At 47.0% G+C, this 23,997-nt stretch overlaps 1 protein-coding gene and 1 long non-coding RNA gene across 5 annotated transcripts in view; both read left to right on the forward strand.

Annotated features, from left to right (window-relative positions):
* The first annotated feature begins 1,245 nt into the window (after positions 1–1,245).
* Positions 1,246–23,997, forward strand: part of LOC118362967 (palmitoyltransferase ZDHHC5-A-like) — a 35,313-nt gene continuing 12,561 nt past the window's right edge. Inside the window, exons 1-7 of one of the 2 annotated variants that reach the window (XM_052486639.1) lie at positions 1,246–1,690; positions 13,442–16,259; positions 20,491–20,612; positions 21,294–21,451; positions 22,043–22,215; positions 22,564–22,715; positions 22,857–22,903. In XM_052486639.1, the coding sequence (XP_052342599.1) occupies positions 16,105–16,259; positions 20,491–20,612; positions 21,294–21,451; positions 22,043–22,215; positions 22,564–22,715; positions 22,857–22,903 (807 nt within the window). In that variant the 5' untranslated portion in view covers positions 1,246–1,690; positions 13,442–16,104. The remainder of the gene's footprint in view (positions 1,691–13,441; positions 16,260–20,490; positions 20,613–21,293; positions 21,452–22,042; positions 22,216–22,563; positions 22,716–22,856; positions 22,904–23,997) is intronic. The other variant, XM_052486640.1, reaches the window with a different exon arrangement.
* Positions 22,920–23,350, forward strand: LOC127913653 (uncharacterized). 3 transcript variants are annotated; one of them, XR_008086320.1, is made up of 3 exons: positions 22,920–23,044; positions 23,090–23,181; positions 23,321–23,350. It is a non-coding gene; the product is annotated as an uncharacterized LOC127913653 (long non-coding RNA). The 3 variants fall into 3 exon arrangements; XR_008086319.1 differs by lacking the exon at positions 23,321–23,350 and adding an exon at positions 23,276–23,305; XR_008086318.1 differs by lacking the exon at positions 23,321–23,350 and adding an exon at positions 23,231–23,260.

Genomic DNA, 23,997 nt, shown 5'->3' on the forward strand with positions numbered 1-23,997 from the left:
GGCCTGGTAAATACTCCTCAGCAGGATGAGCTAGCCAGTCTACAAGCGGGAATATTTTTAATGGCCGGGATACGCCCACACCATTCCCACACAGAACAGCTGCTTTTTAACAGACTTCATTACAATTTTTTGGAAGGAAAACTATTTCACTCATATTGTAAGTAATGATAGGTCATATTTCATAGAAATCTGTAAACACTGGGTAGTTACTTTAAAACAGCAACATTTTGTCTCTGAGGCAAAAAGGAAGGACTCTAAAATCGCTATTGGCCACCCCCCCATGCAAACCTTACAAAATCCTAGGGGAAACACTGTTATGCCATTGTGTGTGATTTCATTAGTGCGATTCAGATTTGTATCATTATGTCTGGTGGTGCTACAGCAGATGTCGGTCAGCTTTGTGTGTGTGTGTGTGTGTGTGTGTGTGTGTGTGTGTGTGTGTGTGTGTGTGTGTGTGTGTGTGAGAGAGCTTTGTGGGGATATGTGTGCGTGGAGAGGGCTTGGGTGGGCTTATCCAAAACTCCTGCTGTCGGTTTAATCCCCTGGCGTGTGTATGTTTACGTGCCCACACACGCCGAGACAGTAAACACGCACAAATACACACAGTATTTAGTATGTCAGTGTGTCAGAGGGTTTTCAGCACCCCCCTTTCAGTCAAGGCCTACCTGTCAATCATGCAGTAGGAATAGCCAGGCCTAATTGTATTTGTGTGTTGGGAGTCAATAAAATTATTTATTTTGGGAGAGTATCTTGTATGGACATAGATTGACCAACACATGACATGATGTATTGGTCTTTATCTCTACTGATGAGTGGGCAAGTTGGTTTTGTATGACCCGGTGTCCCAGGTGTGGAGATTTCATTTAAGGATCAACGAAATTGTCTAATTAAGCAATACTTTTAGGTGGTGTGGTATTTGGCCAATATGCCACGAGTGGCTGGATACAGCCCTGGCTGACAGCCTTAGTATAGCAGACTCTTATGACAAAACATTTATTTTTACTGCTCTAATTACATTGGTAACCAGTTTATAATAGCAATAAGGCACCTCGGGGTTGTAGTATATGGCCATATAGTGTCCATAAGAACAGCCCTTAGCTGTGGTATATTGGCCATATAGCACACCCCCTCGTGCGTTATTGCTTAAATATACCACGGCTTTCAGCCAATCAGCATTCAGTGCTCGTACCACCCAGTTTATAATGTACAATAGAAAATTAGAAATTAGCTTCCACTTCTTGGTTGACAGACACACTTTCCAATAGCAAGGAAGGGGGCGGGATTGCAATATCTTCTCGGGAGAGAGGTTCATGGACAGTGGACCTCTGCGCTCGGTTGGTGCTGAAAATATATATCGGCTTCGGGCACCTCCGTACAATCTACCTTCCGATATCGTTCGTGTCTTGGATTAAAAAACGCCTAGCCGTTTTCTCAGCACATGCACCGAAGGCCTCGACCAGTGAAAAAGAAACAACTTCAGATACTTATCTTTTAGGCGTACACTGTGCCGTAATGGAGAAAGACAATGTAGCTATCTAGCCAAATTGCTAACACTGAGAGGACCCAGCACCAAAACTTCGTATGGAGATTAAAACGGTTATCAATCTAATCTATCAAGGGAGGACATTCACGAGATTTGGGATTTATTCACTCACGGAGCCGGTGTGACTCCATATAGCTAACGTTACAGGTAAATGGCTAGCCAGGTTTGTCAAAATGCTGTTGTTATAATGGAACCTATGAGCTAATGTTACTATAGCTAGCCGGCTAGGTAGCTCAAACGCTCAGGTGTTGCCACCAAGTTAGCAGTTTCCTATCTAGCTAGTAGTTAGCCACCAGAAATGGCTAGCAAAATATCCACTCCATTCCGTACCACTGAAGCTAGCTACATTTTAACAAGGGGCTTTAGTTAGTCATAGACTAGTAACGTTGGTCAATTCATAGTTGGCTAAGGTTACCATAACCGACTCTCACCTAACACTGTAGACAGTAACGTTCATGTCTATATTATTTTCGGGGCAAAGTTATTGAATCGGAGTCAACGTCCATACAGTCTCGATGCGAGGCTAACGAATATTTATTACTCTGACCTCAAACGAGTTGTGGTTTAGGGTGTCATCTCGCTTCGAGCAAAAGGCCGGGCCGTCAGAACACATCGGGCTGTGCCGCTGCGTCGACCCCGGGTTTGAAGGTGTCTTTTCTCAACCTAGACAGGAGAGTGAGTTCGGGGATCCGTTTTGAGGCCTATACGAGAGAGAGTGGATCCGCAGCGATACACACCCCAAAAAATAGACGGAATGGGTTTGTCAACGAGAACGAGAAAGGGTTTCAAATCATATCGCTTTTTTCTTTCACTGAACACGAACAGAAACTAACCTTTTCGATCGTTTGACGAAGCTTCGGTATCACAGATTTAGTAGAATTGTATATAGCCTACCAACCCATTTTAGATTATCCAACCATTTGTCAGCCTTTATGGTTTTTCAGACTACATGAATGGAATAGTTCGCTACCCCAGGTGTACCAATATAATCGTGGGATTACATGAGGCTCAATGTCTGTGTGTGTCAAACCATATACACAATTTGGAGGTGTGCTAGCTAGTATTTACCAAATCCAAAAGAAGTCGCGTTTGTGATTTAACTCCTTTCACTGTTATTGTCCCCCTGTCTACATATGCAGCCTGATGCCCACCTCTGTAATGTCAAATCACATGCTGCACTAAGGCCTATCCCGTGGCAGACCAGATACCAACCTGCGGTTTTGTGTGGGGGTGTTGCCCAGCCCTAGTAGCACATGCTTGTGTGGTAACACTTGACAGGGGATCCTGTTGAGGACTGAACACATGATTGTCATCTCCCGTTCAGCTATTTAGATGGTGTTTTGTTCCTTTCCGTGCACAGGGCATGCACGTGTGATTCTGCAGGCAGGGTCTGTCTACCTTTGAAGATTCCAGCATGAAGGGTGGATAAGATGCAAATGAGCCGTGAGGTCACAGTAAGATCCTCCCTGTAAGGGAAGGAAAGATCATTCAGAGAGGGAATATAGAAGGTGCATGTATCAAACAAAAGGAGACAAGGAAGCTATTCAATAGTATTGGGTTTCAACTAGCTTCGGTAACCACTAAGTCAGATTCCACAGACACAAATGTGATTTTTGGTCTTAATTTAAGGTCAGGGTTAGGCATAAGGTTAGCAGTGGGTTTAAAATAATATGTGAAGAAGAGTAATTGTAGGAATGGGTGGGTGTTTTTCCACTGTATCGCCATAGAAGCTAGTAACTAACCTACAGCTCTACTCATCATGTATCAAACAGAAGGAGATGAGGAGCTGAAGCTATTCAAGAGTATTGGGACACATCTGATCCTCACCTCCATTCTGATGAATGGGGACTGAATGATACACTCAGGGAGAGAACAGTGGTACTCGTGTGCCGCTGGCAGCGGATTCCAGGCTCCGTGGAGCGACGACTCACTCTGGGCTGCAGACCTCTGCCACCCCATCGATCTGCCACCCCATCGATACGCACACAGTCCATTTGAATGCAAATGTATGCACTTCTTCTGCTCCCCACTGGTCCAGGAGAAGTTGTTAGTGGTGATGTTTAATGTATTACGGTAACCAGGTTTCCGTACAACCTTTTTATATGAGGTAAAGTCCATGTTGGATGAAACATGTCTCCACAGGCCTGACGGGAACAGCCAAATTTGTCAGTAAAACTTGTCGACAAAAAAACAAAATACGCAAGGCGAGGTGGGATCTTTTTGCGTCTGTAAAATGAATTGTGTAAGAAATGGCGGTGGAAATGCCTGTTTGCAGAAATACTGATATAATAACCATCATATCGGAAGTCAACTTGGAGCCACGTGGTGATATTTTGTAAGATCCTCCCAATGGGACTCTGGGAAGAATGCCATTTTATTAGGTTACAGATGAAATAAATGGTGAACTTTACAGGGTTGCGCACGTGATGAGCTTGGTGCTCCTTTCCAAACGAACATTTATATTTTTTTGCTGTCTTTTTCTGCTGACATAATTGATGCTTGACTGCGGTTGGACAAATATAAATAATCTGCTATTTTGTCTATAATAATCTCATGGTGTAGGCTGGACTATACCGGCACTGTATCTGCTAGCTATTGGCTGGAGCGCATGTATCAAGACCAGAGGAGGGATATTGGCTATATAGCGCAATTTCTTTTGTCACAAAACCACCAGTGAATTTGGAAATGTGATTGGAAACCCATTTAACTTGTACGTTTTATTCGGTACATGGGAATTTAACCGCAAAAGTTATTTTTATGTGCACTACGGTTGGTGGGGAAATGCGCATATTGTTTTTATGCCGATTTTCATATTCTCATGGAAATCTGTTGCCAATTGGATGGAAACCTAGCTAGTAAAGAGAGGAGCGAGCCTGTGCCAACAGTCGTGGCCGGCTGGGCGCTTCTGCGGCCGATGAGGGAAGGAGGAAACAGTCTTTGTGTTCATGAGTGGACTCAACTGCCTTGTTTATTGGGTCTGTGTGTATTGTATCCCACAGTATACACTCATTCTTTCCACCTAACCTCAGTGTTTTGTTTGTCATCGGTTCACTTTTGTCTCAAGGCCCCCTTTCCACAGCATCCGGGGCAGCTTTGGTCAGACGTCTCCATGGAAACCAATTGAAGCCAAGTTCTTTTGGTCAGGGTGGGGATATCTCACTCACACCGAAGAAGTGATAAGGGAACGAAAACCTTTCTGAGTGTGTTGTCGTAGATGCAGGGTGGTCTCAGCGTAAAAAATTAAGTTTAACATTTTTTATATTTTTTTATTTATTTTGCGAACAGACGACGAGACGGGATGGCCGGGTATTCGTGCCTTTTTGTGCGGTAACATGGACTCTTAACAAGGCGATGAAGCTTTGTTGCTCCAAGCAAATGAGGACGTGTAGCAAGGTGCAGCAACACACAGAAATATAACCTATGACAGCACATGCAGTCAGGAGGAGAGGGGAAGATGTGCGTCAAAAATAATATACGTTTGAATTGTATTGTTATTTGCTATTGTAACGGTTAATATGGAGGCTGTGGTCATTTGGCTGGCCAATTACCATCATCCAATATTCCATCGTGTCACAGCCCTACTCAGATCATAAGTATATTTTATTGCAAGAAGGAGCTGTAACGACTTTGGTTTGTCAGTTGTGTATATTGTTTCAAGCACCAGATGTAGTGTGGCAGTCAAGGGGTGTTTTCTGAACGAATTAAACAATGTACTTCATTATTCTCCTTGGAATTGGAATGATGGCTGAACATGTAGAGACAGAGAGATAGGGAGTTCAATGTCCCTGAGCAATGAGGGCATGTAGCCTAGAGACAGACGCACAGCTGTTGTGCACACACGTACACATTTCCCAAAGAATGATGGCTGAAAACGTAGAGACCGAGAGATGGGGAGTTCAAAGCCTCTGAGCAATGAGGGCATGTAGCCTAGAGACAGACGCACAGCTGTTGTGCACACACATACACATTTACACTGTTGCGTCCTATTACATTGTTCCCCGCTGAGTGTGATGATGTAGGTGAGCACGCCCTACAAGGAAGGCATCAGCTTGTTTTACCCAGCAGCCACCTGAAAAGAAGAGGAAGTGATGTTGATCATGAGCTAATCCTCGTGGAATCTGACTGTGTCAGAATAGGCTAGCTCTCTGTTTGTGTCTCCCTCTCAGGTATCGTCTGTGTCAGTCTTCAAAGCATCTCCTCGCCTCCTCAAAACGCATTGGCGGAGAAGGCCTGAGGGGAGGTACCTTGGACCTTCTCCCCTCCAATGTGATTTGAGAAAGGTGAGGAAAGACGAATTGAGAAAAATTCCCAGATGAAGCAGCTAGTTTGTTGGTTGAGTCAGTGGGAGGTCCTCCACAGCTCGGTCAATGCTCCAGAAGTCAAGACTTCTCCTGGACAGTGGACAGAGAGAGAGAGACACTCAAGACTTGAACACAGGCCCGTTTAGGAGAATACTTGTAAAATGCATCCTTGATTCCTTGAAGTTTGATGACAGGTTTAACACGATTACGGTAGAAAAGCATAAGTGTAGATCGATAGGTGTACGTCAAGGTTCTATTACATTACTTTCGCAATGTAAGTTTTGTAGTAGATCCCGACTACAAATATACAGTGGCAAGAAAGTATGTGAACCCTTTGGAATGACCTGGATTTCTGCTTAAATTGGTCATACAATTTGATCTGATTTTCATCCTAGGTCACAACGGTAGACAAACACAGTCTGTTTAAACTAATAACACCCACACAATTAAGTTTTCATGTCTTTATTGAACACACTGTGTAAATATTCACAGTGCAGGGTGGAAAAGTATGTGAACCCTTGCATTTAATAACTGGTTGACCCTCCTTTGGAATCAATAGCCTCAACCAAACGTTTTCTGTAGTTGCGGATCAGACCTGCACAACGGTCAGGAGGAATTTTGGACCATTCCTCTTTACAAAACTGTTTCAGTTCAGCAATATTCTTGTGATGTCTGGTGTGGACCGCTCTCTTAAGGTCATGCCACTGCATCTCAATCGGGTTCAGGTCAGGACTCTGACTGGGCCACTCCAGAAGGCATATTTTCTTCTATTGAAGCCATTCTGTTGTTGATATACTATTGTGTGGGTCGTTGTCCTGTTGCATCACCCAACTTCTGTTGAGCTTCAATTGGCGGACAGCCTACATTCTCCTGCAAAAAGTCTTGATAAACTTGGGAATCCATTTTTCCGTCGATGAGATCAAGCTGTCCAGGCCCTGAGGCAGCTAAGCAGACCCAAACCAAGATGCTCCCATACTTTTGGGATGAGGTTTTGATGTTGGTGTGCTGTGCCATTTTTTTTTCTCCACACATAGTGTTGTGTTCCTTCCTTTTGCGAACTTCAGACGTGCAGCAATGTTTATAATGGGCAGCAGTGGTTTCTTCCGTGTTGTCCTCCCATGAACAACATTCTTGTTTCGAGTTTTACGTATTGTAGACTCGTCAACAGAGATGTTAGCATGTTCCAGAGATTTCTGTAAGTCTTTAGCTGACACTAGGATTCTTCTTAACCTCATTGAGCATTCTGCGCTGTGCTCTTGCAGTCATCTTTGCAGGACGGCCAGGCCTAGGGAGAGTAGCAGCAGCACTGAACTTTCTCCATTCATAGACAATTTGTCTTACCGTGGACTGATGAACATGAAGGCTTTTAGATGTACTTTTGTATCCCTTTCCAGCTTTATGCAAGTCAACATCTCTTAATCTTAGGTCTTCTGAGATCTCTTTTGTTCGAGGCATGATTCACATCAGGCAATGCTTCTTGTGAATAGCAAACTCCCATTTTGTGAGTGTTTTGCGTAGGGCAGGGCAACACTGACCAACATCTCCAATCTCATCTCATTGTGTGTGTGACTCTGTTCTCATCTCATTGTGTGTGTGACTCTGTTCTCATCTCATTGTGTGTCTGTGTATAAACTGAGAAAAAAGAAACGTCCCCTTTTCAGGACCCTGTCTTTCAAAGATAATTCAAATAACTTCCCAGATCTTCATTGTAAAGGGTTTAAACACTGTTTCCCATGCTTGTTCAATGAACCATACACATTTAATGAACATGCACCTGTGGAATGCTAGTTAATGACACTAACAGCTTACAGACGGTAGGCAATTAAGGTCACAGTGATGGAAACTTAAGACACTAAAGAGGCCTTTCTACTGACTGAAAAACACCAAATGAAAGATGCTCAGGGACCCTGCTCATCCGCTTGAACGTGCCTTAGGCATGCTGCAAGGAGGCGTGAGGACTGCAGATGTGGCCAGGGCAATAAACTGTAACGTCCGTACTGTGAGACGCCTAACACAGCGCTACAGGGAGACAGGACGGACAGCTGGTCGTCCTCCCAGTGGCAGATCACGTGTAACAACACCTGCACAGGATCGGTACATCTGAACAGCACGCCAGAGGGACATGTACAGGACGGCAACAACAACTGCCTGAGTTACACCAAGAACGCACAATCCCTCCATCAGTGCTCAGACTGTCCGCAATAGGCTGAGAGAGGCTGGACTGAGGGCTTGTAGGCCTGTTGTAAGGCAGGTCCTCACCAGACAGGACTGGCAAAAAGTGGTCTTCACTGACGAGTTGCGGTTTTGTCTCACCAGGGGGGATGGTTGGATTTGCGTTTATCGTTCGAAGGAATAAGCGTTACACCGAGGCCTGTACTCTGGAGCGGGATCGATTTGGAGGTGGAGTGTCCGTCATGGTCTGGGGCAGTGTGTCACAGCATCATCGGACTGAGCTTGTTGTCATTGCAGGCAATCTCAATGCTGTGCGTTACAGGGAAGATATCCTCCTCCCTCATGCTCATCCTGACATGACCCTCCAGCATGACAATTCCACCAGCCATACTGCTCGTTCTGTGCATGATTTCCTGCAAGACAGGAATGCCAGTGTTCTGCCATGGCCAGCGAAGAGCCCGGATCTCAATCCCATGGAGCACGTCTGGGACCTGTTGGATCGGAAGGTTAGGGCCATTTCCCCCAGAAATGTGAAGGAACTTGCAGGTGCCTTGGTGGAAGAGTGGGGTAACATCTCACAGCAAGAACTGGCAAATCTGGTGCTGTCCATGAGGAGTAGATGTACTGCAGTACTTAATGCAGCTGGTGGCCACACCAGATACTGACTTACTTTTGATGTTGATCCCCCCCTTTGTTCAGGAACACATTATTCAATTTCTGTTAGTCACATGTCAGTGGAACTTGTTCAGTTTACTTCCCAGTTGTTGAATCTTATGTTCATACAAATATTTACATATGTTAAGTTTGCTGAAAATAAACGCAGTTGACAGTGAGAGGACATTTTGTTTTTTGCTGAGTATGTGTATATATATGTTTGGACACCTACTCATTCAAAAGTTTTTCTTTATTTTGACTATTTTCTACATTGTTGAATAATAGTGAAGACGTCACACAATGAAATAACACATGGAATCATGTAGTAACCAAAAAAAGTGTTTCGCAAATCAAAATATGTTATAAATTCTTCAGTGGCCACCCTTTGCATTGATGACAGCTTTGCACACTCTTGGCATTCTCTCAACCAGCTTCAGGAGGAATGCTTTTCCAACAGTCTTGAAGGAGTTCCCACATATGCTGAGCATTTGTTGGCTGCTTTTCCTTCGCTCTGCAGTTCAACTCATCCCAAACCATCTCAATTGGGTTGAAGTCGGTTCATTGTGGAGCCCAGGTCATCTGATGCAGCACTCCATCACTCTCCTTGGTCAAATAGCCCTTACACAGCCTGGAGGTGTTTTTTGGGTCATTGTCCTGTTGAAAAACAAATAATAGACCCACTAAGTGCAAACCAGATGGGACTGCATAACACTGTTGTAGCCATGCTGGTTAAGTGTGCCTTGAATTCTAAATAAATCACTGACAGTGTCACCAGCAAAGCACTATCACACCACTTCCTCCATGCTTCACGGTGGGAACCACACATGCGGAGATCACCCGTTCACCTACTCTGCGTCTCACAATAACACGGCAGCTGGAACCAAATATCATATTTGCACTCATCAGACCAAAGGACAGGTTTCCACTGGTCCATTGCTCGTGTTTCTTGGCCCAAGTCCAAGTCTCTCTTCTCATTGGTGTCCTTTAGTAGTGGTTTCTTTGCAGCAATTCGACCATGAAGGCCTGATTCACGCAGTCTCCTCTGAACAGTCGATGTTAAGATGGGGCTGTTACTTGAACTCTGTGAAGCATTTATTTGGGCTGCAATTTTTGAGGCTGGTAACTCTCTAATGAACTTATCCTCTGCAGCAGAGGTAACTCTGGGTCTTCCTTTCCTGTGGCGGTCCTCGTGAGAGGCAGTTTCATCACAGCACTTGATGGTTTTTGCGACTGCACTTGAAGGAACTTTCAAAGTTCTTGATATTTCCCAGAGTGACTGACCTTCATGTCTTAAAGTAATGATGGGACTGTCGTTTCTCTTTGCTTATTTGAGCTGTTGCAGATGAAAAGTTCATTAGAGTTACCAGCCCCTACCTTGTCACAACGCAACTGATTGGCTGGAACGCATTAAGAAGGAAAGAAATTCCACAAATGAACTTTTTTAACGAGGCTCACCTGTTCGTTGAAATGCATTCCAGTTGACTACCTCATGTATCTGGTTGAGAGAATGCCAAGAGTGTGCAAAGCTGTCATCGAGGCAAAGGGTGGCTACTTTGAAGAATTTAAAATATATTTGGTTACTATGTGATTCCCTATGTGTTAGTTCATAGTTTTGATGTCTTCACTATTATTCTACAATGTAGAAAATAGTACAAATAAAGAAAAGCCCTGGAATGAGTAGGTGAGTCCAAACTTTTGACTGGTTCTGTATATATAATAATCTCAGTCAATCTGTGGTCACGTTAGAGTATCTAGTCATTTCTCAGCACCTGGTATCCACTAGTCCTCGTCAGATGATTACACATACCTTTACGCTGTAGAGGGGAAGAATTCGTATTGTTGGTCACACATGGCAGGTTCTCCACGACAACCCCAGAAATGAGGTGAACGCGGGCAGGGCATAGCACTGCAATGAATCATATTGTGTGTCTGTGCTCCGGTTTCTCCCCACGGCAGTAAGACCTACTCCACTGATTAGGCAATCATCCACACTCGTGTTACATTCACTCACTCTCTCTCTCTGTGTGTGTGTGTGTGTGTGTGTGTGTGTGTGTGTGTGTGTGTGTGTGTGTGTGTGTGTGTGTGTGTGTGTGTGTGTGTGCGCCCATCTTGCCCACTATGTGTAATCTTTCCCTAGATCTCAGTACTATGACAGTGTAGGCAGAGACAGCCTTTTTTCCTGGCAAGATGCTACTGCTACAGGCTAACCACCTATTGTGTGTCCCAAATGGCTCCCTATGTAGTACGCTACTTTTGACCTGGGCCCGTAGGGTAGTGGACTTTCTAGGGAGCAGGATGCCATCTGGAACACAGCCTTTATCAGTACCCATGCAGTATCCATGCTGATAGTACCGGTTTCACTCCGATAACCATTGGTCCGAGTGATACAAGGCAGTCTTCTCTCTCTCTTGCCAGTAAGGCCAGAGGTGTTCCCGACTATGTGAACTGACTAGGGAAAACTCTGGGCCTTATTTATATGGCTATAACTAGCTAGCGCCGTGGTTTTTCCTTGGTCTAGTCGGATAACTCCTGGTCTGCGTTTATGATGATGAAGGAAAGGAGATGAGGATACTAGGAGGTTAATGAGTTTGATTGGGACGTAGCCCCAAAGCAGAGCCGAGGTCTATATGTTTTACAAATTCGATTGGAATTTAGCACAAAGCAGAGGAGAAGAGTATATGTTACAGACATACTAGCGATTTAAAAAAAAAAAAAAATACAGAATTATTGTCACTATCCTGTCTTTCCCTCCTCCTTAAGATGGAGATGGAGATTCCGGAAGGAGAGGTATCAGTCATAGATGATTGTCATAGTCCAGAATTAACCGTTAGGCTTTACTATCCAAGGAGGCGGATCGGGGGTGAGGCCTTGCGACAGACTAGCGTCCTGTCTAGGGGGTGTACTTTATACCTCAAGCTGCCTCCCACTACAGAAACAGGAGATAGGGCTCGTATCGCCGTTCTGGCTCAGGAATAGCCTTACTTGGGCTGTGACCCAAACTACACCCTAGTTCCTTTACAGTACACTACCTTTGACCAGGGCCCTATAGTTCAAATAAAAATGATGGGGCCTCGGCTATGTCTCTGCATAGCCGAGCCTGATACAGTGCCTTGCGAAAGTATTCGGCCCCCTTGAACTTTGCGACCTTTTGCCACATTTCAGGCTGTTCACATTTCAGGCTGTTCACAAATGCTCTCCATCCAACCTCACTTGAGCTCGAGCTGTTTTGCAAGGAGGAATGGGGAAAAATGTCAGTCTCTCGATGTGCAAAACTGATAGAGACATACCCCAAGCGACTTACAGCTGTAATCGCAGAAAAAGGTGGTGCTACAAAGTATTAACTTCAGGGGGCTGAATAATTATGCACGCCCAATTTTTCAGTTTTTGATTTGTTAAAAAAGTTTGAAATATCCAATAAATGTCGTTCCACTTCATGATTGTGTCCCATTTGTTGTTGATTCTTCACAAGAAAATACAGTTTTATATCTTTATGTTTGAAGCCTGAAATGTGGCAAAAGGTCGCAAAATTCAAGGGGGCCGAATACTTTCGCACGGCACTGTATCTATAAGCATGTCCCCTATTAGTCAGCCTGTTTTAGAAGTGCATCACCCTAATTACAGACCTATCCGGTGTAAGAGGCAGCACATTGGAGAAAATCTTTTTTCAATTTTTATTTTAAGAGTTGCGCAATGGAAATGTTTTTATTGGACTAGTTGAGTTAGTCCTTCCCTCCCTCTTTGTCTGTTTTCTTCTGTCTGGTGCCTAATGAATACGACCCCCCTTGGGAAGGATGTCACAAAGTGACCGGTGTTGAGTTGACTACTTCAACTGTCGAAGGGGAGATAGGGAGCGCCTAATTGGTTTGAGGAACGGACAATTCAACCCAAAACAGTTTAAAGCACTTTGAGATTTGGGGGGGGGGGTGTACAAGGGGTTTTGGAGAACGTATTTCAACAGAGGAGGGTAGGGCCTTCTGGAGAAACGGCAAAATGAGCGTTGTTATTGTGCAAGTTCAGGTTGTACCCTCTGTCTCGAAGAGCGCGCTCTCATTTCCTTCCAACCGTGGCGTCCTTCGGGGGCCCAGAATCACAGTCACTCACATTCACTCAGTCTCACTCCTACGTTCACGGTTCACGCCCTCTCTAACGTGGGTTGTGTCTGAATGGCACGCGGGTCCCTGGTTATAAGGGCTCAACTCCCATTGAGTTGGTGGAACATGAAAACCGTCACCTCTCAACACCTTGTCAAACGCTGTATCGAGACGTGGGACATTTTTTATTTTTTTATCTATCTATTTTTGTTCTCACACACTCTTTCAGATGAATCCCTGGAGGGCTAATGAAATATCTGCCAGACCCAATCACACACCTTGTTTTTATGGATTCGTTTTTAGGAACCAGAATGATTGCTGGCCCGAGTGAAAGAAATAATAAATATATTGCCCACAGACACACTCGAGGTTGACGGACTCACTCGCGCGCACGCACACACACACACACACAGTGACAGCAGCAGATAACTTACACAGCAGAAGCTAGGTGAACAACCCGAAGCATTCCTGCGGGACTAGTTGGTGCTCGACATTGAATGCTGTTTTGTTTACGATGAAGCCCCGTCCATAGAATTGTCCGTGGTTCACGATGGAGCTAAACACGTGTATCTCTCTCCCACACTCCCCCCTCCCCTTTTCTTTCCCTCTATCCCATCTGTCTCTCTCTACCCTCCCTCGTTCTCTCCCCCCCCCCTCACCCCTCTCCTCCCTCCTTCTAGGCGCTGTATCCCGGCAGACATCTAGAGGCCCTGCCACACACATCTGGCTAAAGAGAGGAAGATCACAAGTGACACCACAGCGGGGGTGGAGAGAGCGACCGTGCCTGTTGGAAAACCTGTTGGATTTAAGTTCTCTTTATTACAGATTATCACACTGCTCTCCTAACTGCCACCCTCCCCCTTCACACACACACACCCACACACACTCGCACAGACACACACTCACACAGACGTAGAGACGGACACGAACAGAGACGGATAGACAGAGACTAACACAGACACACACACTCCTCTAGAAGTAGCCCTAGAGAGTCACATAAACGTCTCACAGTCACTCAGACTCGCGCTCCGAGACTCAGTTGGTTCTCAGGGGTCGTGGTGGGAGGGTGCCCCCCCCCTCTCGTTGCACTCCGCTGGGGGACGGAAGTAGAGGAATGGCCCTGGGGGAATGGCTGGCTGGCTGCCTCGCTCAGTGAGACGGAGGCTTATGTAACTAACAAGCCCGCCTCATCTTTCTCTCCTTGGCTAGCTAACACAGCTGGGCCTTGAGTCTACAGACACTGGGGAGGAGCTCATCAGCCCCCCCACTAGGGAATACAGCTTCCAGCTTCTAATCTTCAGGCCCTCATCCTTCCTCTCTGGGTTCAACTTCACATTGCTATTTTTAATTTTTTTTATCCTTTTTTTTTTTTTTCAACCATTTTTTCAGGAGGACCTTTTGGATATGTGGGATCGACCGCTGAGACTTCCTGCTTGTCTCCCATTGGCTCAGGGATGCCCCGACCAGGAAGAACAAAGTCTGAGAGTCCGTCTACGCGCACATTGGCGTTTTTTAAGACGCTGTTTGGACTGAAGGGACAGCCATTTAATTAGTAAGGAAACGAGCTGACTAGCTGACTTCTTGATATTCGTCTTCGCTGATTTTTTTTGCTCTCGTTTTGATGTTTTGTTTTTCCTATCTCATATGACGATTGAGCCGACCAGGGAGTAAAATAAACAGAGACAAGAATCCCACTTGGCCACAATCAAAGGCCATTTTGCTCTGCCTTTCTCTCTCCCTTGGTTTTTCTCTCTCCCTCATTATGCATATCAACTACCTGTTTACACACTAGACCAGCTACAGTGATAGCCTTCCTTTCTATCGAGGCAGACAAGAAACTATTAAGTTGTGACCTTTTTATGCCTTTTACCTGCGACAAATCAAAAACCTTGCAGTCGGTCTCTACCTCCTCAATCGCTTCAAACCCTTTTAAAACGTCTGTGTCAGGACCAAATCCATACTCAGTCCGAGTAGTGTACAGACTGAACAGTCGACAGACCGTCCTAGCTACAGACCAAAACAACCTGTCATCTTAGTCTGGAAGGGGAGAAGGTTATTGGGTCAATGTCATTGAACTGGACCAGAGCTCTTTGAAATATGAAGTTATTGCTGCGGGCTTTCATTGAAGAGGGAATGTATAGCAGGTCAACCAAGGCGATCTGCCTCATCCCCTGTACCTAACTGACATTTTGACGCCCGAAAGTCGAGTTGTGTTTTTGAAACCGTTTCTGAGTCTAGGCGACTAGATGAGAGTAGGATTGTAAATGAATTAAGAAGAAATGTAAGTTAAAACCGCTTTCACCAAATCATACGCATTATGTTTTACTAGGACATCCTACTTGTTTTCATTTGAAAAGGGAGCGTCCAAGGTTTTCATATTCCACACCCAAACAATCAAGCCATATCACAGCTTTTTCCTCTTTTCTATTTGTTGCACTATTTTATTTTTGTATCGTAAAATCACTAAGCCTTCAATGAAGTTATTTACCTCTCGCCCGCGCACAGTTCTTGAAATTCCCCTTTAAAATGTCAAGACGTTGACCCAAATCCACTGTAAGGAACCAGTTTAAAGACTAAAGGAAAAACCAAGCTATTCAAAAGTATCAGCCTTGACGATTGAGCAGAAGTTGTTGTTGTCAGCCCCCTATATAAGTCAGTAGTTCACGCATAGAGCGGCAACGCCTCAATCTTACAAGAGCACGTCTTTAAGTAGTGGCTCTGTTTACCTTTCATGTTGACCTGCGTGTTGTCCGGAGGACAGAGCAACAAAAGCCTTATCGCGGAGGCTCTTTAAGCCTCTAGCGGCTGGCAGAGTGCATCTCAATCAAATACCCCCCCCCCTCCCCCTTATCTCTGTCTTACCCTCTCCTTTCAAATAGCCTCTGTCTTATCTTACCACCTCCTCTTAGACGAGGCCAACGGTCAAGTTGAATAGACGTCAAACAACTTCAAGCAAAGGGACAGTTGTTTTATTGAACACGCGGTTTAGGGAGGGGCCAATCTACCCCTTCTTTCTTTTCACCCCCCTCTTTCCGGTGAACATGCAGAAACGCTGGTCTTCTCTCGTCCTGGTCCGATTGAGAAGGGGACTCCTCTACCTCCCTCTCTAACCACGTCAATCCCTCTGTCTCTCCCTCTCTCTCTATGTGCTCTTTCTCTTAATCTCTCTCTACCTCTTTATCTATAATCCCTCCATCCACACACCCCGAACAAATCCTCCCTACCCCCTCATCCCCACCCTCCCTGGGTGGGGTAATTCCACCGTCCCCCCCTCCCCTCTACCCCTCCCCCCTCCCTGAGTAATCAAAGGCATTATAGCCCCCCTCCCCTCTCCCCCTGTGTGATGCCGGGCAGCAGTAAGAGTGGGGGTGCGGGTGGCCTCCCCTCGCCCCCCCATACCGCCTCCCCGTCCCGGCCACTTCGCCCGTCCCGCTACGTGCCCGTGTCGGCGGCGACGGCCTTCCTGGTGGGATCCACCACACTCTTCTTCTGCTTCACGTGAGTACGAACATACCGCTGCCCCCCCCCAGGACACACGCACACACGTCATATACACACGTCACACACTCATACACAGATGCTCAAATGCATGGCGTGAACATGTCCTACACAAGTCACACACACACACAAGACCGTCTCCTCAAACACACCCACACCTTTACATAAACACTTATCACCACACACACCCTCACTTGGTGAGTTCTCTGCCTTTCAAGAAAGACACACTCACATGCACATCAATTCGGACACACCAGTCCCCTACCTACCGCCTGCCTGTAGTGTGACAGTTATTGAGTAGTGCACAATCAGTTAACCCCTGGCAATGGGACAGAGCAGAGCAACGTCAGACGTAAAGACACACATACTCCTGACACTCGCACACACTCCTGTCTCTATTCAACATGCACCTCAGCTCTCTCTCTATTCAACATGCTCCTCAGCTTTCTCTCTACTCAACATTCTCCTCAGCTCTCTCTCTCTCTACTCAACATGCTCCTCAGCTCTCTCTACTCAACATGCTCTTCAGCTCTCTCTCTATCTACTCAACATGCTCCTCAGCTCTCTCTTTACTCAACATGCTCCACAGCTCTCTCTCTACTCAAAATGCTCCTCATCTTTCTCTCTCTCTCTCTACTCAACATGTTCCTCAGCTCTCTCTCTACTCAACATGCTCCTCGGCTCTCTCTCTCTCCATTCAACATGCTCCGCAGCTCTCTTTCGCTCTCTCTACTCAACATGCTCCTCAGCTCTCTCTCCCTACTCAACATGCTCCTCAGCTCTCTCCTTACTCAACATGCTCCTCAGCTCTCTCTCTCTCTACCCAACATGCTCCTCAGCCCTCTCCCTACTCAACATGCTCCTCTGCTTTCTCCCTGCTCACCATTCTCCTCAGCTCTCTCTCTACTCAACATGCTCCTAAGCTCTCTCCCTACTCAACATGCTCCTAAGCTCTCTCCCTACTCAACATGCTCCTCAGCTCTCTCCCTACTCAACATGCTCCTAAGCTCTCTCCCTACTCAACATGCTCCTCAGCTCTCTCCCTACTCAACATGCTCCTCAGCTCTCTCCCTACTCAACATGCTCCTCAGCTCTCTCTACCCAACATGTTCCAAAGCTCTCTCTTTCTCTCTCTACTCAACATGCTCCTTAGCTCTCTCTCTCTACTCAACATGTTCCTCAGCTCTCTGCCTACTCAATATGCTCCTCAGCTCTCTCTCTCTCTTTACTCAACATGCTCCTCAGCTCTCTCCCTACTCAACATGCTCCTCTGATTTCTCCCTGCTCACCATTCTCCTCAGCTCTCTCTACTCAACATGTTCCAAAGCTCTCTTTTTCTCTCTCTACTCAACATGCTCCTCGGCTCTCTCTCTCTACTCAACATGCTCCTCAGCTCTCTCTCTCTACTCAACATGCTCCTCAGCTCTCTCGACTCAACATGCTCCTCAGATCTCTCTCTCTACCCAACACGCTTCTCAGCTCTCTCCCTACTCAACATGGTCATCAGCTCTCTCTCTCTTTACTCGACATGCTCATCAGCTCTCTCTCTCTTTACTCAACATGCTCCTCAACTCTGTCTCTCCCTACTCAACATGCTCCTCAGCTCTCTCCCTACTCAACATGCTCCTCAGCCCTCTCTACTCAACATGCTCCTCAATTCTCTCCCTACTTAACATGCTCCTCAGCTCTCTCCCTACTCAACATGCTCCTCAGCTCTCTCCCTACTCAACATGCTCCTCAGCTCTCTCCCTACTCAACATGCTCTTCAGCTCTCTCTACTCAACATTCTCCTCAGCTCTCTCTACTTAACATGTTCCTCAGCTCTCTTTCTCTCCCTACTCAACATTCTCCTCAGCTCTCTCCCTACTCAACATGCTCCTCAGCCCTCTCTCTCTCTCTCTCTCTCTCCCTGCACAACATGCTCCTCAGCTCTCTCCCTACTCAACATGCTCCTCAGCTCTCGCTCTCTCTCCCTACTCAACATGCTCCTCAGCTCTCTCTCTCGCTCTCCCTACTCAACATGCTCCTCAGCTCTCTCTCTCTACTCAACATGCTCCTCAGCTCTCTCGACTCAACATGCTCCTCAGATCTCTCTCTCTACCCAACATGCTTCTCAGCTCTCTCCCTACTCAACATGCTCATCAGCTCTCTCTCTCTTTACTCAACATGCTCATCAGCTCTCTCTCTCTTTACTCAACATGCTCCTCAACTCTGTCTCTCCCTACTCAACATGCTCCTCAGCTCTCTCCCTACTCAACATGCTCCTCAGCTCTCTCCCTGCTCAACATGCTCCTCAGCTTTCTCTCTCTCTCTACTCAACATGCTCCTGAGCTCTCTACTCAACATGCTCCTCAGCTCTCTCCCTACTCAACATGCTCCTCAGCCCTCTCTACTCAACATGCTCCTCAATTCTCTCCCTACTTAACATGCTCCTCAGCTCTCTCCCTACTCAACATGCTCCTCAGCTCTCTCCCTACTCAACATGCTCCTCAGCTCTCTCCCTACTCAACATGCTCTTCAGCTCTCTCTACTCAACATGCTCCTCAGCTCTCTCTACTTAACATGTTCCTCAGCTCTCTTTCTCTCCCTACTCAACATTCTCCTCAGCTCTCTCCCTACTCAACATGCTCCTCAGCCCTCTCTCTCTCTCTCTCTCTCTCCCTGCTCAACATGCTCCTCAGCTCTCTCCCTACTCAACATGCTCCTCAGCTCTCTCCCTACTCAACATGCTCCTCAGCTCTCGCTCTCTCTCTCCCTACTCAACATGCTCCTCAGCTCTCTCTCTCGCTCTCCCTACTCAACATGCTCCTCAGCTCTCTCTCTCTACTCAACATGCTCCTCAGCTCTCTCGACTCAACATGCTCCTCAGATCTCTCTCTCTACCCAACATGCTTCTCAGCTCTCTCCCTACTCAACATGCTCATCAGCTCTCTCTCTTTACTCGACATGCTCATCAGCTCTCTCTCTCTTTACTCAACATGCTCCTTAACTCTCTCTCCCTACTCAACATGCTCCTCAGCTCTCTCCCTACTCAACATGCTCCTCAGCTCTCTCCCTGCTCAACATGCTCCTCAGCTTTCTCTCTCTCTCTACTCAACATGCTCCTCAGCTCTCTACTCAACATGCTCCTCAGCTCTCTCTCTACTCAACATGCTCCTCAGCTCTCTCCCTACTCAACGTGCTCCTCAGCCCTCTCTACTCAACATGCTCCTCAATTCTCTCCCTACTTAACATGCTCCTCAGCTCTCTCCCTACTCAACATGCTCCTCAGCTCTCTCTACTCAACATGCCCCTCAGCTCTCTCTACTTAACATGTTCCTCAGCTCTCTTTCTCTCCCTACTCAACATTCTCCTCAACTCTCTCCCTACTCAACATGCTCCTCAGCTCTCTCCCTACTCAACATGCTCTTCAGCTCTCTCTACTCAACATGCTCCTCAGCTCTCTCTACTTAACATGTTCCTCAGCTCTCTTTCTCTCCCTACTCAACATTCTCCTCAGCTCTCTCCCTACTCAACATGCTCCTCAGCTCTCTCCCTCCTCAACATGCTCCTCAGCTCTCTCCCTACTCAACATGCTCCTCAGCTCTCTCCCTACTCAACATGCTCCTCAGCTCTCTCTCTCTCTCTCTCTCTCTCTCTCTCTCTCTCTCTCTCTCTCTCTCTCTCTCTTTCAATCCATCTTCCTCTGAATTTGCTCAAATCAGTTCAATCAGAAAGTGCTTTATTCACTAGACAAATGTGCAGTCTTGGCTAAACCTAGCATGAGCTATCTCTCTCTGTCTCTCTCCCTGTGTTTCAGGGTATTGGCCTGATGTCTATGCAACATGTGGTCCCCATATGTGGGTCACCCCGTTCCCATGGCAATGAGACAAGCTCTTCCTAAACAGATACTGTTGACAGTTTTGCTCCTGTAGTGCCACTGCCCTCCTTGTCAAAAATACTGTTCTAAAGGTCCACTCCTTTATTAAAATGTTTTAATAAAATAAATTAAAAACACTACAAAATGGCAGCCCTTCCACTTGGTTTGCTATAAAGCTGAAAGATGGTACTGGACAAATGTAACCACTCTCAAATTCAAAGATGGAGCTCACTGTCAACAACACTGCCGTGATATTCCTGCCTTTACTGAGGTGTTCAGAGGCAACGGGGCTCTGCTGTGCTTCTTGTTATGAATAAAGACAATTCATCTAACTTAATTCCCTCTCTTTTTCTCCCTCCCTCTCTCTTTCAGGTGTCCATGGCTTTCGGAGCAGTTCTCGGTTGTCGTGCCGATCTACAACGGTGTCACCTTCCTGTTCGTCCTGGCCAACTTCTGCATGGCCACCTTCATGGACCCGGGCATCTTCCCCAGAGGTGTGTGTGTGTTGCACAGATGAAAAACAACAACTCATGCTCCCTGCAAACTCCCTGTATGACTGTTGACTTCCTATGCTGTGTAGTAGTATTTGTGTGTGTGTTCATGCTGATCTAGTGGGGGGGGTGTTCATGCTGTTCTAGTAGGGGGTGTTCATGCTGATCTAGTAGGGGGGTGTTCATGCTGTTCTAGTAGGGGGTGTTCATGCTGATCAAGTAGGGGGTGTTCATGCTGTTCTAGTAGGGGGTGTTCATGCTGATCAAGTAGGGGGTGTTCATGCTGATCTAGTAGGGGGTGTTCATGCTGATCTAGTAGGGGGTGTTCATGCTGATCTAGTAGGGGGTGTTCATGCTGATCTAGTAGGGGGTGTTCATGCTAATCTAGTAAGGGGGCGGTGTTCATGCTGATCTAGTAAGGGGGGTGTTCATGCTGATCTAGTAAGGGGGCCGTGTTCATGCTGATCTAGTAAGGGGGGTGTTCATGCTGATCTAGTAAGGGGGCGGTGTTCATGCTGATCTAGTAAGGGGGGTGTTCATGCTGATCTAGTAAGGGGGGCGGTGTTCATGCTGATCTAGTAAGGGGGGCGGTGTTCATGCTGATCTAGTAAGGGGGGTGTTCATGCTGATCTAGTAAGGGTGTGTGTTCAAGCTAGTTTTTTAACAATGTTTCTTTTTCTCCAGCGGATGAGGATGAGGACAAGGAGGATGATTTCCGCGCTCCGCTCTATAAGACGGTGGAGATCCGGGGCATCCAGGTCAGGATGAAATGGTGTTCCACCTGCCGCTTCTACAGACCTCCCCGCTGCTCACACTGCTCTGTGTGTGACAACTGTGTGGAGGTACACACACACACACACACACCATCTCACATCAACATGCAGCTGGACGGGGTCAACATCACGTATCCTCTAAAGCAGGGCTCTCCAACCCTGTTCCCGGGAGAGCTATCGTCCTGTAGCTTTTCACTGCAACCCTAATCTAGCACACCTGATTTGACTAAGTACCTGGTTGAGAGGCTAAATCAGGTTTGTTACAAGTGGCGTGAAAACCTACAGGAAGGTAGTTCTCCAGGAGAGCCCAGCTCTTAAGAGATGCATTTGAACAAACCTGTGGGATTCAACCCACTGTTATCTAAGGTCAATATAATAGCCTCCACTATCCTATGAGACCAGAGAGGCGACCACCCTTGCAGGTGGAGGGGGGCACCCGAGAAACAAAGAGTTGGACGCTCTGGCGCAAAGCTCTCGTCCTCTCCAAGTAAAAGTGGAACACGCGTACTGGGCACAAACAGTGGAGACTGACTTCTACTGTCAGTGTTTCTCATATAACGGAGCAAATCTCGCACTGTCCCTTTTTTAACTTTGTACAAATGGCTCTAACTCGCCCTTTTTTGCTCCTGCCCCCCCCTCTCTCTCTCTCCCCTCCTCCAGGACTTCGACCACCACTGCCCGTGGGTGAACAACTGTATCGGCCGGAGGAACTACCGCCACTTCTTCCTGTTCCTGCTGTCCCTGACGGTCCACATCATGGGAGTGTTTGGCTTCGGCCTGCTCTACGTCCTCTACCACACACAGCAGCTGGACACGGTCCACTCTGCCGTCACGTATCCTGTACATAGGTGTTGGGATGTCCGACAAGCCACGAGTCTGGGCCTCGGGGGTGAGGGTTAGTGTTTGTGTGTGTTTTGTTGTGAGAGTGTGTGCGGTTGGATGTGTAGTTTGGTTCGTGTGTGTGTTTTTGGGCCGGTAGATTCCTGGGTTTCCGTCTGTCGGACGGCGTATTTCATTTTCAACACTTTTTTTTTTTTTCCTTCGGGGGTCTATGCCTGCGTCCCGAATGAGCGCTGGTCAAAACGTAGTGCACTATGTAAGGAATAGGGTGCCAATTGCGACACGCCCGGTGAGTGTGTTATTTGGCGTCTCTGTTGCCTCCTTAACCCCTGGTCTCTCAGTATGGCAGTGATGTGTGTGGCTGGTCTCTTCTTCATCCCGGTGGCTGGTCTCACTGGCTTCCACATGGTACTGGTGGCCCGCGGGAGAACCACCAACGAACAGGTACAACACACACACACACACACACCAGGGACAAACCACCAACGAACAGGTACAACACACACACACACACACACCAGGGACAAACCACCAACGAACAGGTACAACACACACACACACACACCAGGGACAAACCACCAACGAACAGGTACAACACACACACACACACACGGGGAGAACCACCAACGAGCAGGTACAACACACACACACACACACCAGGGACAAACCACCAACGAACAGGTACAACACACACACACACACAACGGGGGAGAACCACCAACGAGCAGGTACAACACACACACACACACAACGGGGGAGAACCACCAACGAACAGGTACAACACACACACACACACAACGGGGGAGAACCACCAACGAACAGGTACAACACACACACACACAACGGGGGAGAACCACCAACGAGCAGGTACAACACACACACACACACAACGGGGGAGAACCACCAACGAACAGGTACAACACACACACACACAACGGGGGAGAACCACCAACGAACAGGTACAACACACACACACACACACAACGGGGGAGAACCACCAACGAACAGGTACAACACACACACACACAACGGGGGAGAACCACCAACGAGCAGGTACAACACACACACACACAACGGGGGAGAACCACCAACGAGCAGGTACAACACACACACACACAACGGGGGAGAACCACCAACGAACAGGTACAACACACACACACACAACGGGGGAGAACCACCAACGAACAGGTACAACACACACACACACAACGGGGGAGAACCACCAACGAGCAGGTACAACACACACACACACACACCAGGGACAAACCACCAACGAACAAGTATAACACACACACACAACGGGGGAGAACCACCAACGAACAGGTACAACACACACACACACACAACGGGGGAGAACCAACCACCAACGAGCAGGTACAACACACACACACACACACCAGGGACAAACCACCAACGAACAAGTATAACACACACACACCAGGTATAACTGTCCCTTTTTAAAGTGTCTTAGTTGCCAAGAGGCTGGACCCAAATCTGGCAGCCCCCTGGACTAGAATTGACCCTGCAATTGCAAAGATTAGCTGTCATCACAGAATAGTGAGAGATATGCTCATCCCCTTGGAAAACAAAGACCGAGATCAAAACCAAAACAAAGTTTATTTGTCATGTACACAGGACACAACGGGCGCTTGCCTTGTTCATGCCCCTTCTCCTTGAAGAGATACGTATAAGACCCCTTGTTTACGTCAGATCCAGCACTCCGGCCCAGCCCGTCCCGAACAGTCACACCTTGTTATCTGACGCGGTTGTTTCCT

This window comes from Oncorhynchus keta, chromosome 29 (assembly GCF_023373465.1).
Source record: "Oncorhynchus keta strain PuntledgeMale-10-30-2019 chromosome 29, Oket_V2, whole genome shotgun sequence".
Taxonomy (NCBI): domain Eukaryota; kingdom Metazoa; phylum Chordata; class Actinopteri; order Salmoniformes; family Salmonidae; genus Oncorhynchus; species Oncorhynchus keta.